Below are 16,232 nucleotides of genomic sequence, written 5' to 3'. Positions count from 1 at the left end.
TATTTGAAGAATAATCTACTACATGTGAGTAAGGATGGTGGAATTTGGCCTTTAGATTAGAGCAGTACCATGGAAATTTATTGTCTTCATTAATTACCTCAAACTGAAAGCAGACAGTGTATTCATGAAATTTGCAAATATTAAAATGAGAGGAGCTGCGAATACTAACAAGAAATGTAAAGGAGAGAGAGACAGCGCGCGCGCGTGTGCAAACATGGACCAAACTACAAATGTTACTTGGAAAGATGTAAATTGGTACATTTGGAGAGGCTGGGGGTACAGAATCTGAAATAGTTATTCACAGGAAGAAGAAACCTGGAAAGAAGAAAACAAAAGATGAAAATAGAAATGTAGGTTTCATAGCGTAGTCAGTAAATTAAACGTGAGTTGAGGTGAATGTGTACAGCAGCATAATAGACCAGAGCATTTTGGGATTGCATAAGCAGAGGCTTCCCATCACACATCAAGGCGGCAATAATTCCTCTCCACATGGCTCAAGCGCAACAGCTTCTGACATGCATTTCATTTTGGTCACCACATTCCCCAGAAAAATACTAACAAACTGAAAGAAGACCAGAGAAAAGCAACAGAAATAAGGGAACTTGAAAGAATGACATTTGCGGAGAGATTAAAATAGCTAAATACGTACAGATTTCCTAACAAGATGAAAGTCGGGCTGTAGTAACAGTCTTCAGATATGAAACATGTGTAAAGGCCAATGAGGAAGAGAAAATTTAGAGTGGTACAAGGCATTAACAACTAGGTGAAGTGAGATAAAATTAGAAAGGGAGAGTGTATGCTGAATATCAGAAGAACACTAAGAATGTGCTGTAGAGAATAATCTTATGTTGTTAGGGAGATAGGATTCTACTAGAGTGATAGCCTTAAAAGTTAGAGGAGTCCTATGTTAGCGTGGTACTTTACTAAAAGATTTACTTCCTCCTTGGGGGAGTAAGAAGAGAGGACATATTAATAAATTCAAGCTGCATAAATCCACTCAAATGTTACACAATAAACCACATCTAATTCTTCATGTGGAATTGATTTACTTTTTAGCTCCCCTCTATGCAATTTTGGGGCAAGTGGCAATCTAATGAAGCAAAACATTCGGTGAAGTTGAGCAGATCAATGACTGCTCATCTGAAGCTATGTTTACATCTCTCCCCCTCACCCCAAAACACACAGAATTATGCTGTGTTTCACTTTACTAAGACAACTCTCAAAATAGAAGCAGAAACATGTGCAGTGAGGCACTAACAAAGAGACATATTTTAAGCTATTTCTTAGAGAAGTTTAAATTCTCTTTCGTTCAGTAGAATCTAGATAGATATTTGAAGCAGACAATTTTATATTGAGTAGGTCATTCAAATTGTTAATGCAAAGAGAATTGTGTAAAGTTGAAATTTAATATGAGTTTTAGAATCTCAGTGAGGTGCTAATATATTATAACCAATTATTAATTATGTGTTTCCTCCTCCTATTTGTTTTATTAAATAAAGTATAAGCCAACTGCAGTGACAAAATGAAGCCAAAAGAAACAGCATCCCATTTCTGTGATACATGTTAGAAACAGGGGAGAAAATCCAAGGTACCAGATTAGTAATTACTGTATGCTAATCACAATGTTTTACTGATTTTAGTAATACAGCCAATCAAAGAAACAAAAAGCAATGTGAAAATGTCACTATTATGCCTAAAACTAATACAAATGACATACTGTAAGGTTATAATATTTGCCAATATATGACAAATATGACAACTGGTTAGGAGTCATTAGTGCCTCTCTATTTAAAATATATGTTAAAACAGTGATCTAGGTTTGCCTCACTTACAGAAAGTGACTTCTGACAGGATCGGAAGCCTAAATGTTCACAGCTTAACGGGACAATGGAAGGAAATGAATTTCCTAATCCGATGAAGTGAGCAGTAGCTCACGAAAGCTTATGCTCAAATAAATTTGTTAGTCTCCAAGGTGCCACAAGTACTCCTTTTCTTTTTGTGGATACAGACTAACACAGCTGCTACTCTGAAACCTAATTGAAAATGCAACCCTGTTGCTGCTTTAAAAAGGTAAAAATGATAAGCATTATCCTTTCTCCATTTTACAAGCATTTCTAACGCTACTGGCATGCAGACATATACATTACTGACAGTAGTTATTGTACCGGGGATTATTGGGACCAAAAAAAAATGTTGTGCATTACACATACCTTGTCTTGGAAACTCATCTGACTCCCGGTGAACTAGGTCAGAAACTCTATTTCCGTAGTGCATTCTGGTGTCATGATCATAGGCCTTCAATGTCTCACTTGAGCTATAGGACTTCTGAGTTGGTACTCGGCAGTCCTCACTGTCCAATGAAGAACTTGTATAGCGGCATTCCTTCCCACACCGACCTCTTGTTAGAGAGCGGTGTCTTCGGTCTTTTATATCCATTATTCTGAGTCAGGAAGAAAAATCAACCTTTTCAGAATAGTTTATCCTTAATCTTGGGGCTAGTCACTCTACCACCTAAAACAAAAAGATAATAAAAAAGAGTGAGAACTGGAGATACAATATGCTGTGACATTTCACTTTTCTTCACTTGTTCAGAAACACAAAGTGGGCAAACTTGATGGAAAATAAGACCTTTATAAATTCCTTATAAACTTAGATAAATTGATTTTAATGGGGGAAAAGAAGAAAAAGGAAATGGATTTAGCTGTAAGTTTTGTTTAATTTAAACTATGCTTTTATTGAAGTTTAAAAACTGAAAAAAAAAAAAAACCTACTGTAATCTTTTGATTTCCGAATGCACTTTGATAATACAAACTGACAGCCGGTTATTAGCTCTTGTGATGAAACAGTATAAAGAAAAACAGATTCAAACCAACTAATTATTTCCTTTTGCTGCAGGAGGGCCTGGAACGTGGAGTGTCATATGAAATACACAACTAAGATTGAAGCGTGCAAGGACAATTACAAACATGAGGCATTAATATTCAGCATTAATGAACTACAATGGTACACATTATATTTTGTGACCATGTGAGCGAACAGCACGGTCTAGAAAGGAATAATTAAAAGTTTCTTCATTATCTATACAGCCCCCTCCTCCATTCCTAACCCCACTCCATCTCTTTAAAAAAAATAAAAAGTGTGTGTTGAAGAATTTCTCAATCTACCATTGCAATTGAGCAAATCTGTATTTACAGCACACAAGACAGACTTTCTGGAAGTCATTTGAAATTGTTAGGCTGCTTGATCCTAAAACAAAATTTGTCTTGGATGCTGAGAAACACTATTCGATTTTATTCATTTATATATGTTATATACATGCACCCTTTACCAGGACGTACCATGCTTGATACAGCTGTAAAATACAGACCCAACAATGTCTCTCAATTGTACCTCCTGAGTTCTCCAAAGGAATTAACTGTTACAGTCCACATTTTTGAACTTAAAGAGGGCTCACATGGCTTCTTTCCATCATTTGTAGAAGTGGATGCCTTCATTTCATGTTACCAAATTACAGAAAACTTGTTTACAAACTGCTGTCTAATTAACACTATGAGCTTTAACTGTTCACTTTTCAGATTATCCCACTTCTTGAACAGGCTAACTGGTTAATCACGGACATCCTATCTGCATTTTTAATTTAAACATGTGTGCAATTTTACTCATATGAGCAGTGGCCCATTAAAGTCTGATTACTCATGTAAGTAAGGTCATATATGGGCATACATGTTTGCAAGATCAGGGCTTTAGTTTGTAATAAGCTCACCATTGCAGACAAGATGTGATTGGTCAGTGGAGCTGGTAAACCAGATAAATTTCTTCCCAGCATTCAGACACTGACATTTATACTACTTTTGTTGTTTTCTTTTCTATATTTTTCTCTCAGGAGGAGGAAGTTAGGTAACCAGGAGAGCCAGCTGTTTTAAGACGCCTACATGTACTTTGCAATCTGTGAGCTCTGAAATATAAAAACATGCTTGTCCCCCCGCCCACCCCACACACATATTGTTCTTGTTTATAATTATAATACATTACAGATAAAAACCAATAAACTTTCCCCTCCCCAATCCTTTTTCCCCGCTACGTACTGCTGCTACTTGGACTAGAGCTCGTGTATCAGGTTAACTGCAAAAGTTCAACGAACAGTACAGAAAAACAAGAAAACTGTAGAACATTTTGAATCATCGATCTGTGGTTTGTGTGGCTAAATGCACTTTTGAATATCTGAATTTTTAAAAACCTGGCAGCATTAAGTCCTCAAACCTGCAGCCATTTTCACACTTACTTAATTTTAAGCACAGGAGCAGTTTCAGTGACTTCAGTGTGTCTACCCACATTTTCCAAATTTAAATGTAAGACTTAAATGTTTGCAGGATTGAGGATCTTCATTCACCACCCACACACTATAACACAATCAAATGCACTACCAGTTCATCACAATTTTAACCACACTAATAGGGTATTGAGGCAGCATGCCTCCTTGTGTAGTTGCAGTGCAGGGCTGGGAGAGCACTTTCCCCGAGCTCCAAAAAACCCTCCTCCACAAGAGGCGTAGCTCCCAGCGCTGGTGCACTGTCTAAACTGGCGCTTTACAGCGCTGCAACTTGCTGCACTCAGGGTGGTGTTTTTTCACACCTGTGAACAGGGCCTGCCTACAACATTTTGGCACCTGAGGCAGAGTTCAAATGACGCCCCCATGCACCCTCGCTTGGGCCAAAACTTGGAAAGGTCTCAATTCCGCCTTCTTCCTGTTCTTCTGCTCTCATGGTACTGCTCTGCTACCTACCCCAATAAAAGGAGAACTAACAACTTAAAATGCCTTGTTCAAAAAAGTTAAGTAACCTTTTCAAACCCCCGAACAGCAAATGTAACTTTTCTTGTCTGCGTAGTAAACACTGGCATTTTTATCTGTTTGAATAATCAAAGTGGTGCTTTCCGTGCTTTCTTGGTTGCAAAGATTTGACCTGCTTCCTGAAGGTCCACAGCCTGGGCCAGCTCATGCTCTATCGAGATGGCTGCAAAGCCGACCAGCCCCTGCTGTGTCATTATGGAGCGTAAATGTGTTTTCATTAACTTTTACAGGAAGTGTTAGAACTATGCGCAGAGCAACAAAAGCATTTGGAAAGAGGGTGGTCATTTGTTTTGTGCACATATATTCCAGAAAAGCCTTTGGAGTTGATTCTGCTGAAATGTATCTTGAAAGGGCTTTCAGTTCATCACCTAAATCACTCGCATCAATATCGCACGTGTCATCTTGTGTCAACACCGTTTCTAGTGCCCTGCATTGCTGGTGTAGGTCTTCTTCCGGTGTAGTGAGGAGTTTTGGAATATCCTACAACATCCCAAATATACTGCTGTGTTCCTTGAGCTGCATGAAACGTTCTTCAACTGACTGTATTGCACAATCTAGCACCTGGTTAAAGAATTCAAATTCGCATCGTTGTTTGGGGTCTCTTATGGGATTATCCCATTCCTCGTCATCAAAATGTCATCTTCGGTGACTCTTGTATTCTTGAATGGGTGGGAAAATAGCTTCAATGTGAAGTTCCTCTGCCAACATCTGTGCACTCTTCAGAACATTTTGAAATCCCTCATCTGACCGGTAAGACTGTAGGTATGACTTTGCTCCAGACATATCAAGGTCAACACCGTGGAGTCTCTTGCTTACAACATTTATTTCAAACAGTAGGTCATGCCACAACACTAAGCCACACAGAAATGTGAAGTTATGTATGTTTCTGGCGATTCCATTTCCCTCTGCCACTGTTCTCGCACGACAGTTCCTGTCATAGCATTATCCTCCATAATGGCAACTAGGGCATCATCTATCTTCCCAATTTGGTGTTTGATAGGCTTTATGGCCTCCACTCGACTTTCCCATTGTGTGCCCCTCAGTGGTTTCAGTGTCAGAGAGGAAGTTCCCAGATGTTGCTTCAAAATTTGCCATCGATGAGTTGATGCAGAGAAAAATATGAATTACATTAAAAAATTCAGCAGTCTCACTAGAAGCTGATGCTGCATCACTGACCACCAAGTTCAATGAATGAGAAGTGCATGGGACAAAAAAAGCTTGAGGGTTTAACTCTCGGATCTGTGTCTGCACTCCTCTGGTCTTGCCTCTCACGTTGGCACCATTTTCGTAGCCCTGACCTCTCATGTCAGCTATCGCAATTCCCATATCTTCCAAGAAGCACATTTGTCATACCAGCTCCTGTAGTATCATCAATGTCATTAAATTATAGAAAATGCTCTCTGACAGTCACCATTGCAGGGACATTTTCACTGGGTTCTGTTGTTGTTACAGAACGCACCATTAAAGTCATTTGTTCCGTATGGCTGATGTCAGGTGTGCAGTCCAGAATAACAGACTAATATCTTGCTGACTTCAGATCTGCCACAATCTTGTTTGACTTTTGTTCCCCTTGACTGTATGATCTCATTTTGAATTGTTTTTCCAAGGTAGTAGTGTGTGTACATTTCTTGGGTAGTGACTCTTCTTAGATGCTCCTGCAGTACGGCAACAAACTCAGCCATCAGCTCCACAATTTTAAGGAAGTTTCCATTGTTTGGCACATACAGCTGATCTGAAGTGCCACGCAGTGCTAGGTTTTGGGTAGCAAGAATTCTCACAATGGCAATGAGCCTTTTCAGAACATTTTGTCAGTAAAGAGACTCCGATGCAATCTTCTCTTGATGCTGATCATCTATGGTGGCCTTTCACCTTAGTCTCATCTCAAGCTCTTTCCACCTATGGAATGCTCTCTGGTGATTTGCTGCCTTCTCTTGGCATGCCAGATTTCTAGCCGAATTTTTCCGGTTCTTTGTCCCTGTAGAACTGTGACAGACCCAGACCAGTGGGGTACAGGAGTCTGGTAGAAGGCAAATATACTGGCCACTGGAGGAATAGTTTTCGGTTCCCTGAGTGACCAGAGCAGGGGCTGCCCTAGAGCAATCAGGATCCTGCTAGAACCAATTAAGACAGGCAAGCTAATTGAGACACCTGGAGCCAATAAAGAAATTAGAATCAATTATGGCAGGCAGGCTAATCAGGACACCTGGTTTAAAAAGGACCTCCCATCTGTTAGTGCGGGGGGGAGAGCAAGGAGCACAGAGTGAGAAGGCATGCTGCTGGAGGACTGAAGAATACAAGCGTGATCAGGCTTCAGGAGGAAGATACTGCAGTGAGGATAAAAAAGGTGCTGGGGGAAGGCCATGGGGAAGTAGCCGAGGGAGCTGTAGCTGTCACGCAGCTAATATAGGGGACATTGTAGACAGCTGCTATCCACAGGGCCCTGGGCTGGAATCCGGTGTAGAGGGTGGGCCCGGGTTCCCCCCATCTCCTGATCGGACACAGGAGGAGTTGCCCTGTTCTGTGAGGAATACCAGAAGAGAACGTCTAATTTGGAAAGGGATCTGGCCTGTCCCCAACGCACTAGAGACTGCGGGGATTGTTCTCCGTTTCCCCCATGCTGGCCAGTGAGGAGGTTAGCTGAGTGAATGACAGGTTTGAGCCTCTAGCACAAGGGTGGGCAAACTTTTTGGGCCAAGGGCCACATCTGGGTGGGGAAATTGTATACAGGGCTGGAGCAGGGGGTTGGGGTGCAGGAGAGAATGCGGCTTGTGTGTGGGGGGGTGCGGTGTGCAGGAACGGGCTCAGGGCAAGGGATTGGGGCAGAGGGGGGTGCAGGCGGGGTGCAAGGTGCAGGCAGGGGGCTTAGGATAGGGAGTTGGTGGGTGGGGTGCAGGAGCGGTTCGGGCTCCGGGCCGGTGCTGCTTACCTAAAGCATCTCCGTGGTGGCAGCAGCGCGCACTGGGGCCAGGGCAGGCTGCCTGCCTGCCTGCCCTGGCCCCATGGCGTGCCGCTCCAGGAAGCGGCTGGCACCACGTCCCTGCGGCCCTGGGGGAGGGGGAGGTAAAGGGCTCCATGCGCTGCCCTTATCACGCCTCCAGGTACCTCCCCTGAAGTTCCCACTGGCCGTGGTTCCTGGTTCCCAGCCAATGGGAGCTGCGGGGGGCAGTGCCTGGGAGGCAAGGGAAATGCACACACCCTCCCCCCCTCTCCCCTGGGGGCCCAGGGACGTGGTGCCGGCCACTTCTGAGAGCGGCGCAAGGCCTGTGGCACCAAGGGAGGCAATCCCACAGGCTGGATCCAAAGCCCTGAGGGGCTGGATCCGGTCCGTGGGCCGTAGTTTGCCCACCCCTGCTCTAGCAGAAGCGGCCAAGCTGGGGGCTGCCGTGAACCTCTGAGGCGAGCAAATCCAGCAAAAAGCACAGGACTCACCGAGGCAGAGGAGGAACTTTGTCACAAGAACCCAATGTGGCTGGAACATTAGACCGGAAGAGTTTGCAACAAAAACAGTATGCAGCATTCTGGGTTTTTGAGTACATAGGCCATGGCCTCACTACATTGTCACCATTGGGGATTTCACGCCAGTAATGTGTTGGATGGAAACTTCTGTTTTCATTGTCTTTGGGGAACACGAAGTTTTTCCACTTGCTGTGGCCCATGCAGTACAAGGAAGTCCCTCAAGCTACAGCTCAACTAGGTCCACAGTCCTGGATCATCTAGACTTAAGGAACTAAACTCAGCAGCAGCTGTTTCTTGTGCTTCCACTACACTCTTCTCCAATCTACACTTCAGGAATGTGCATGGTTACATCCATTTGAGATGGAGATATGGATGCTGCAGTAGCTGCCAGGTCACCTGCACTCTGACTAAGTGGAAGATCAGGCATCTCCTCACCACTCTCATCCTCACTGGGGCCGGAAGGCTCACCGTGAACATTTGTGTCTATGTATCTCAGGAGGGCTTCTTCCTGCTTAGATAGAAAGCTTCCTTTGCTTTCTTACTTTTTCTTAATGCTGCCCCAGAGGAGTGTTTTCTTCTTCTTTCACTCATGACTGCTGTTCTGTGCCAGCTATAGCCACTCTCAACCCTCAATTGACGGGGACAAATAAGCAGGCTGGTAGCAGGGCCTGAGCGAGGGAAGATATCAGCGTCTCAAGGGCCTAACTGGCTCCTACTACTTCAGTTGACTGCCTGTTCTCCTCAAGTGGGTTCAGGGAAGCAGCAGGAAACAGGAAGCTCCCTGAGAAGCTGGTGTTAATCAGTCCAGGCTCCTGGGGGTGCTAGAGAGGTACATAAGAGGCTCCTCCTCCGCTCTCTCCCTGCAGCTTTCTGTTATTCCCTCTCACCTTTTCTCCTGCCTGCCATGTCTCTTGTACTCTCCTTCCTCACAGCACTCCACCATCTCTGTACATTAGAGCAGAGAGAATACATATGCACCAGCAGCAGACACAATTTTCTACACTCTGGGTCCTAGTGGTGCCCCCCCACCCCCAGTCTGGCACCTGAGGCAGCCGCCTCGGTTCGCCTCATGGTAAGGCCAGCCCTGCCTGTGAGCGAGAAAGTTGCAGTGCTGTAAATTGCTAGTGTAGACAAGCCTTGTGTGATCTCAGCTTTCTTGGTTTCACACCAGAGTGCTTATACCACTTTTTCTTTGGTGTCACTTTACTGACTTCTATGGGATGACTCCTGATTTGTATCATAGTGTAAATGAGATCAGAATCAGTCCTACCATTCTAACACAGGCCCAAACCATTTTAGGGTTTTAATTTGAGCAGAGGAGTAGACAGTGATGAAGACTGCGTTGTATGACAGATCCCTGTGCCTGAACAGATTAGGCTTTGGGATCAGAGAGATTCATACCCAGAAAGACTGGGAAGATCCTACCAGTTGAGAGTAAGAATAGCAAGCATTTTGACTGGAAAACAAACAAACAATGTGCTCATTTTACGATTGGTAGTGAGAAGTAGTGATGATTCACACAACCCTTTGGTCAGTTACTAAGAGGGCAACATAACAGAAGCCATCTGGCCTTTTTCGTTACTGAAAACAAATTTGGAGTGTTCACTACTAGCTCATCCAAAGAGCACTAAGGATATCTAATGAATTTTTGTTCTCAAAAAGCCTTATTTCAAGCAGCTTTAATTGGTTCCTGTATTTTACACATTTAAACATTTTGATCATCACAGTCATCATAGTTACAACATCTAGTTTTCACCATGACGACTCTCATACCAGAAGAGGATTTTTTCCCTCCATTGGGAAAGACTAAGCTGATTAAAAGGAAGTCTTCATAATTATTAAATGAATTGAAATAAAGTTGATAGCCTTTATATCAAACAAGGTGGCTGATTTTAACCCCTTTACTAACTTGAAAAATGGCTGACAAACCTACACTATGTTACCAAGTGAAAAACAAACAAACAGGCTGTAGTCATGCCTAGACTTGTTTCCCCATCACACCTAGGTTTGTTTCTGGGGAACAGAAGGACAAAGAGTATGAAAGGGATGGAAAAAGACCTGGGTAATAGAAAGTTTTTTTAAAAAAACCAAAAAACAAAACACCACACGTTTCCCCTCAGAATAGTTTCCTTGTTTGCTCGGGGGTGGGGGGAACAGGATAACACAACTAACAGTTATAGAAGCTTGCACTTACATAGTATCTTTCATCTGAGGAACTCAAATGATTTACAAAATATTAATTAAGTCTTACAAAAAGCCCTGTGAAGTAGGTATATATTATCCTCATTTTACAGATGAGGCAACTAAAGCACAGAGGGGTAAGTGTCTTGCTCAAGGTCACGCAATGAGTCCGAGACATACCCAGAAGTTCTAACTCACAGTTCTCCGCTCTCACTAATGTTATCTATACAGTTTGATCATTTTATGTAGCATGATAAAAAAAAGGAGGAAAATTCACATAATACAAAAAAGTTAAACATTCATTTAATAGAATGTCTTAATTTGTGTAGCTGAATAAATCCGCGAAAAGGATTTAAAGATCAAACGCAAGCTGGTCATTGTAAACATTTCCTAAAATTTGCCTTAAGAATACAAATACTTTTCCTGCATAAAAAGAATGATCAACTGCTGCAGTGCTGATAATAAAGATGGAAAGAATCATTGCAGGATTAATACAATACAGTTAAGCATACTTTAATGATTTTGTATAATCATGTCAGAGAATATTTTTGAATCAAGAAACAGTTGTCTAAATAATTTTTTGACAAGACCTTGATCAAATTAACCAACATTTATAAAAGTCAGATGGATCTAAACGCCTGTGCAACAAATGACATGATCTCTTAGTTATTTAACTGTTGATCATTCACCTTTTTCTGTCAGCTCCTGGGGTGAAATCCTGGCCCCAATTAAGTCAGTGAGAGTTTTACCCTTCATGTCAGTGGAGCCAAGATTTCACCCCTGGTTTCTACAAGTCACTGCTCACCTGGCTAATATCCTATCTTGCTGAATGTACTTTCACTAGCACTTCAGATCCTTCAATACTTGTTCACTCACCCTCTGCTTTCAACTCACCCTCATCCCCCTCAATGTTCTCTCAGACACTTCATCCCAGGGTTCAGCTTACTTTACTGTGCAGCCAGTTCCCATATGACATGTTTCCCCTTCCCAGCATCCTATTATCCTCCTCTTGTATGCCCTGCTGCCAGCACAGACTCCATGGACCAGATTCTAAACCCAGCTCAAGGTAAATCCAGAGTTTATTCAAGTGTTTGGAGCTGCTCTTACACCATAATTGGGTCCAGACTCTCCAAAAGTGAATTTAGATTCCCTCCTAATTCCTCTCTGCTGCCTCCATTCTATACCAAATGTGACCCAAGGACCTCTTGATGACAAATGGCAGAGGGCACAATGATACATGAGAGTTACAGGTATCCCTGGGGTCTGGTATTTACATTCTAGCTCCCTAAAGAAAGAGTCACATTGTTTCTACCGAAGGCCCGTGTCACACTGATCATCAGAATCTTTGTGAAATGCACATACAGATAATATGGAATAAGAACACAATTTCTAATATATTTACATGAGGCCTTCTAGTTAAAGGCAGATCACCCTGAAGTAGTGTGCTTTGAGACTGAGTCCACCACAGCAGAAGGTGGGAGACACTTCTCTCCATGGTTAACCAATGTATATTGCGTGTCCTACCATGGAAGTCAATTTAGCATTTGACTCAGTGTGCAATGAAGACATTGCGGAGGGAAGAAATGAGCAGGTAGGGCAAACACCTTGTTTTACAGGTGAAAAAAACAAAAGGTTTGGTCTAACATCTCTAGGGATTCAGAAAGATGCCCAGTCAGTCTCCATCTTGGGAGACAAGTTGCCAGAGGTCTTGATCTCATGAAGGGGTTGGAAAAGGTGGTCTCAACTATCCTGGTTGAGAAGCGCTATGGGAAGAACTCTGGGTAAAGCACTACCATATTAGACAAGAGGACATCTTATTAAGTAAGTTTAGGCTCTAGAACGCACACTGATTTTATATGGAATCCTTTTCTCCAATATTTCTTTTTGCTATCATTTGAATCCCTGTTCTTTGTTAAATCAACTTATTCACATTTTCACTGTAAACATATTCATGTGTTGTGTGTCTAGGTGTGAGCTGGGGTCTAGGGTGTAACTAGTAAGCTGCGGTGTACTGTTTCTTTGGAACAGCCATCTGGTAATTTTGAGAGCGTCCAGTGGATAAGCAGCTCGGCACTCCAGCGGGATGCTCAGAGGACTCAGGGATTGGAGTGTATCTACTGCTTGGCCAGGGATGTCAGGGAGAAGGCTCCCTCATAGTAAGGACTCATGGTAGTGCAACTGTCATGTCTCCCAAGGTCACATTTTTGAGATTAGTTTATATTTTCCAAATTATATGTAGTCCAAATTTTCTAAACATTTCAAACACTGAAGTCAGCCTGGCCAAATTGCAAATACCTGATGCTCCTGCATACACTGTGTATTTGCACTTATACCTACTGCATGAGTGCAACAATGCACATGACAAAATGGCACATACACATATCAATCTCTGCATCCACCTCTTTAATATCACCAAAAATAACCTTTTCCTTCTTATTCCCCCTGCTAAAACCCATCCATGTACATGACTTGATTGACCCTCTTGGACTAAATTTAGCTTGCTCTCTTCCAGGCTCCCCTCATTTCAGTTCTGTCCTGACACAATCTCCTTCAGTTTTGCTAGTTATTTTCTCTTCTCTTTGCTCATTTGTGTGCCTTTATTCATGCAGACTAACAAAGGCTCTACCATCAGAGCACCAGAGAAAATAAAAGTGTCTACATTTCATTCCAATTGTAAGCACTCACTCATATTTTAGTTGAAGCTTTTTTTTTTTGGCCAGATAAAGAATCCATGAAAGACCAGCTACTCCTGTACCCCAGATCGTAAGGGCTCATAGGCACATTACAACTGGGGGCTCTAATGCAATATCAGGTCTTCATTGAAGAGACTGTCAGTTACAATACACATCAAAACTCACCTAATGTAATGAGCATACAAAGAGCTAAGGGAAGTTACTAGGTCTTAAAATTTTAACCAGATGTCAGAACTGATACTGCTTATTACACTTACATTATCCGCCCTAGGTTTGTCCAATGAGCACACTCTTCCCCCTCCCTTTTCTCTTAAATACTTCCTTCCGAGCCACTTCTCTCCTCATTTTCCTCCTTAAGTTGTCCATACCCTTAATTAAAAGAACAGCCATGCTGGGTCTTGTCTTTGTTGGCCTTTAATAGCTTTGACCATATTCTCTGGGGCAGGGATTTATCAGATACTATTTAGTGCCATAAATTTAATCAGAATAAAATATTGGAATAAAAAGACTGATTAAAAAGGAATTCTTAGATTTCAATAGAATAAAGAATAAAATACCCACTTACAAAAATAAATGGAGCCCATTCAACTTGGCTTTGAAAGCAATGAAAACCCTGCACAAAAAATGCCTTTAGTGTATATAAGCCATTAACCACATTACTCCGAGTTCTCTGCCCTTTATACACATAAAATTTATCAAAAAACAACAGAATTTCCTACTGGGATCCCTCATTCTAAAGGTTCAAGGTGGTTTGACTAGAAGTTAAAGGGAAAAGAAAGAAATGGAACACAAGGGAAAGTAGTATTACTAAGCCACATGATGAATATGTTATATCTCAATAGAATTTTTTTCTAAATCAGATTTGCTAAAAAGAAGTATTCCCTAGATTTTTAAATTCTACATCACTTCAAATAGCATTGATGGTATGGATTATGAAATTCAACGTAGGCATCAAGGGATTAAACACTCAGTAGTATGAATTTGACATTGACATAGATGTTTCTCAGACAGGAGAGCAACAATACTCTGCATTTTTATTCCATCTTGCAGCCAAGGATAATGGAGTACTTATGCAAATTAAACTGCACATCAGTGGATACTACTTAATATAACCATTTTACAGAAGTGTAAATTGTAGCCCAGAAACCTAAGCAAGTTTTCCAGAGTCGCACAGCAAGTCAGTGGTAAGAGCCAGGAATAGAATCAAGGTGTTGCTGTCCAGACACCCGTTCTAACCAAAAGAACGAACATTCCTTCCCAAGATATAAGATTTGCTTCCAGCCATATGAAAAGTGTATGCAAAAATAAAGTAAAAACATAGGAGGTTACTATGATTAGAAGGAGTATCATATTATAAACTTAAGCAAGCAAACAAACAAACACCTCCAGTAAGTCAGTGGTCCTCTCTGTTACAAAGCCTGGAAGAAAGCAAATAGATGCTAATCATGAAAAATCTGTCCAGACATTACAGCAGGAGACGAGCACAGCTCTGAGTAGGAGGCAGTACAGAATCATACTGCTGTAGAGAAAACTCTGGGAGCAATGTACTTCAAGAATTTGTAATGCCTCCTGGTACTGTAGGGGAAATGCAGCTGCTTCACGTACATTCCTACAATGCAGAGAAGTTGGCAGCTATGGGCTAAGGCCATCAGCTTCTTTACTCCCCATCCCGGTCTTCTTTATATATTAGTACCCAAATCGGCAGTAGCCCAAAGCAGTCCTTGTGCTTAATGATGTGAAAGAACTTTAAGTATGGAGATCTACTGCATAGGAGATGCAAACACTTTCCCTGCTTCCCCACACCATAGCTTGGAAAATTCATCAACTATGACTAGGACAAATGATGATAGTTTATCTATATCTGCTTGATTGCATTCAAGTTCCTATACCATACCTGACCTAAGCTTGGTTAGAAGAAAAGGAAAGACACAAGGCATCATTGCTTCCAGCCGTTAAGGACATTTTCAAAAACTCTCACCACTTAGCCCCTTGTAAAGGAAGATCAACTAAGGTATGTAACTTTTATTCAGACTCATCAAGAGCTCCTTGCTCTCCTCTACCATCTGAGAGAATGAAGAGCAACAAGGACCCTTTTTCATGTGGTTTCCAGCTTGGATTGCAACACTGAGTCAGATCCATCAGACAACTCTCCTATATGGCTGCCAGCTCCAGACTGGTCTTCAAACCGTTAGATTCTATCTACACTACAGCCTACGTTGGCATAACTTATGTTGCTCAGGGGTGTGAATAAACCACCACCTGAGCAACATACGTTACACCAGCATAAGCACTTGTGTGCACAGCACTATGTAGGCGGGACAGCTTATCCTACCAACATAGCTTCTGCAGCTCATAGAGGTGGTTTTATTATATCGATGGGAGAGCTCCCTCCCATTGGCATAGAGCATTTTCACCAGATGCGCTGCAGTGGCGCCCCTGCATCAGTACAGCTGCGCTGCTGCATGTGTATAAATGCCCTAATACAAAAGGCACTTGAATTCTAGACCCCCTGGGTTGACCCACAGTGTGTCCATGTCACCTCAGCGTTTGAAGGAAACAAGTGTGATGGATTTTATGCCAGAAAGAATGTGTCCCTTGTCCAACTTATCAAGACCTGAGCTCAAGGTTCTGTGTTTTTCTTCTAAACACCTGCCTATTAGATGGCAACCTCATGAATACTTAGAAACAGTGTTAAGATTTGCATCCTTTGAACTATTCTGCTTAGGGGCTAAAGATATCATTACCTCTTGCAACAGGGAACCCAGAATTAAGAAATAATTTAAAAAAAAACCCTATATTTGCAAAGTATAAATCTACATATACTTTGTATTCTACTAGACCAACCATGTAGGTTATGTTTTTGAATACAAGAGCCATTAGACATATGTAGTTTAGTTTTGATTCTTCTGTCAATAATGGGACACAACGTATATTGCACAGAAAGGGAAGCCATGTTATTTAAAGAAATATCACGCAGTAACACCAGGTTTGCTTTCAGCTCAACTATCAGGTTAAAAATAATAATAAAAAAAATCTCAAATACTTCATTCCAA

At 41.9% G+C, this 16,232-nt stretch overlaps 1 protein-coding gene across 1 annotated transcript in view; it reads right to left on the bottom strand.

The window, feature by feature from the left end:
• Window positions 1-16,232, bottom strand: part of TENM2 (teneurin transmembrane protein 2) — an 832,723-nt gene that overhangs the window by 799,695 nt on the left and 16,796 nt on the right. The window contains exon 2 of the mRNA XM_043521038.1: window positions 2,211-2,440. Within this exon, the coding sequence (XP_043376973.1) occupies window positions 2,211-2,436 (226 nt within the window). The 5' untranslated portion in view covers window positions 2,437-2,440. The remainder of the gene's footprint in view (window positions 1-2,210; window positions 2,441-16,232) is intronic.

The sequence above is a fragment of the Chelonia mydas genome, chromosome 8, assembly GCF_015237465.2.
Source record: "Chelonia mydas isolate rCheMyd1 chromosome 8, rCheMyd1.pri.v2, whole genome shotgun sequence".
Taxonomy (NCBI): domain Eukaryota; kingdom Metazoa; phylum Chordata; order Testudines; family Cheloniidae; genus Chelonia; species Chelonia mydas.
The sequence above is the reverse complement of the archived record's forward strand: the minus strand, read 5'-3'. Positions and strand labels throughout refer to the sequence as shown.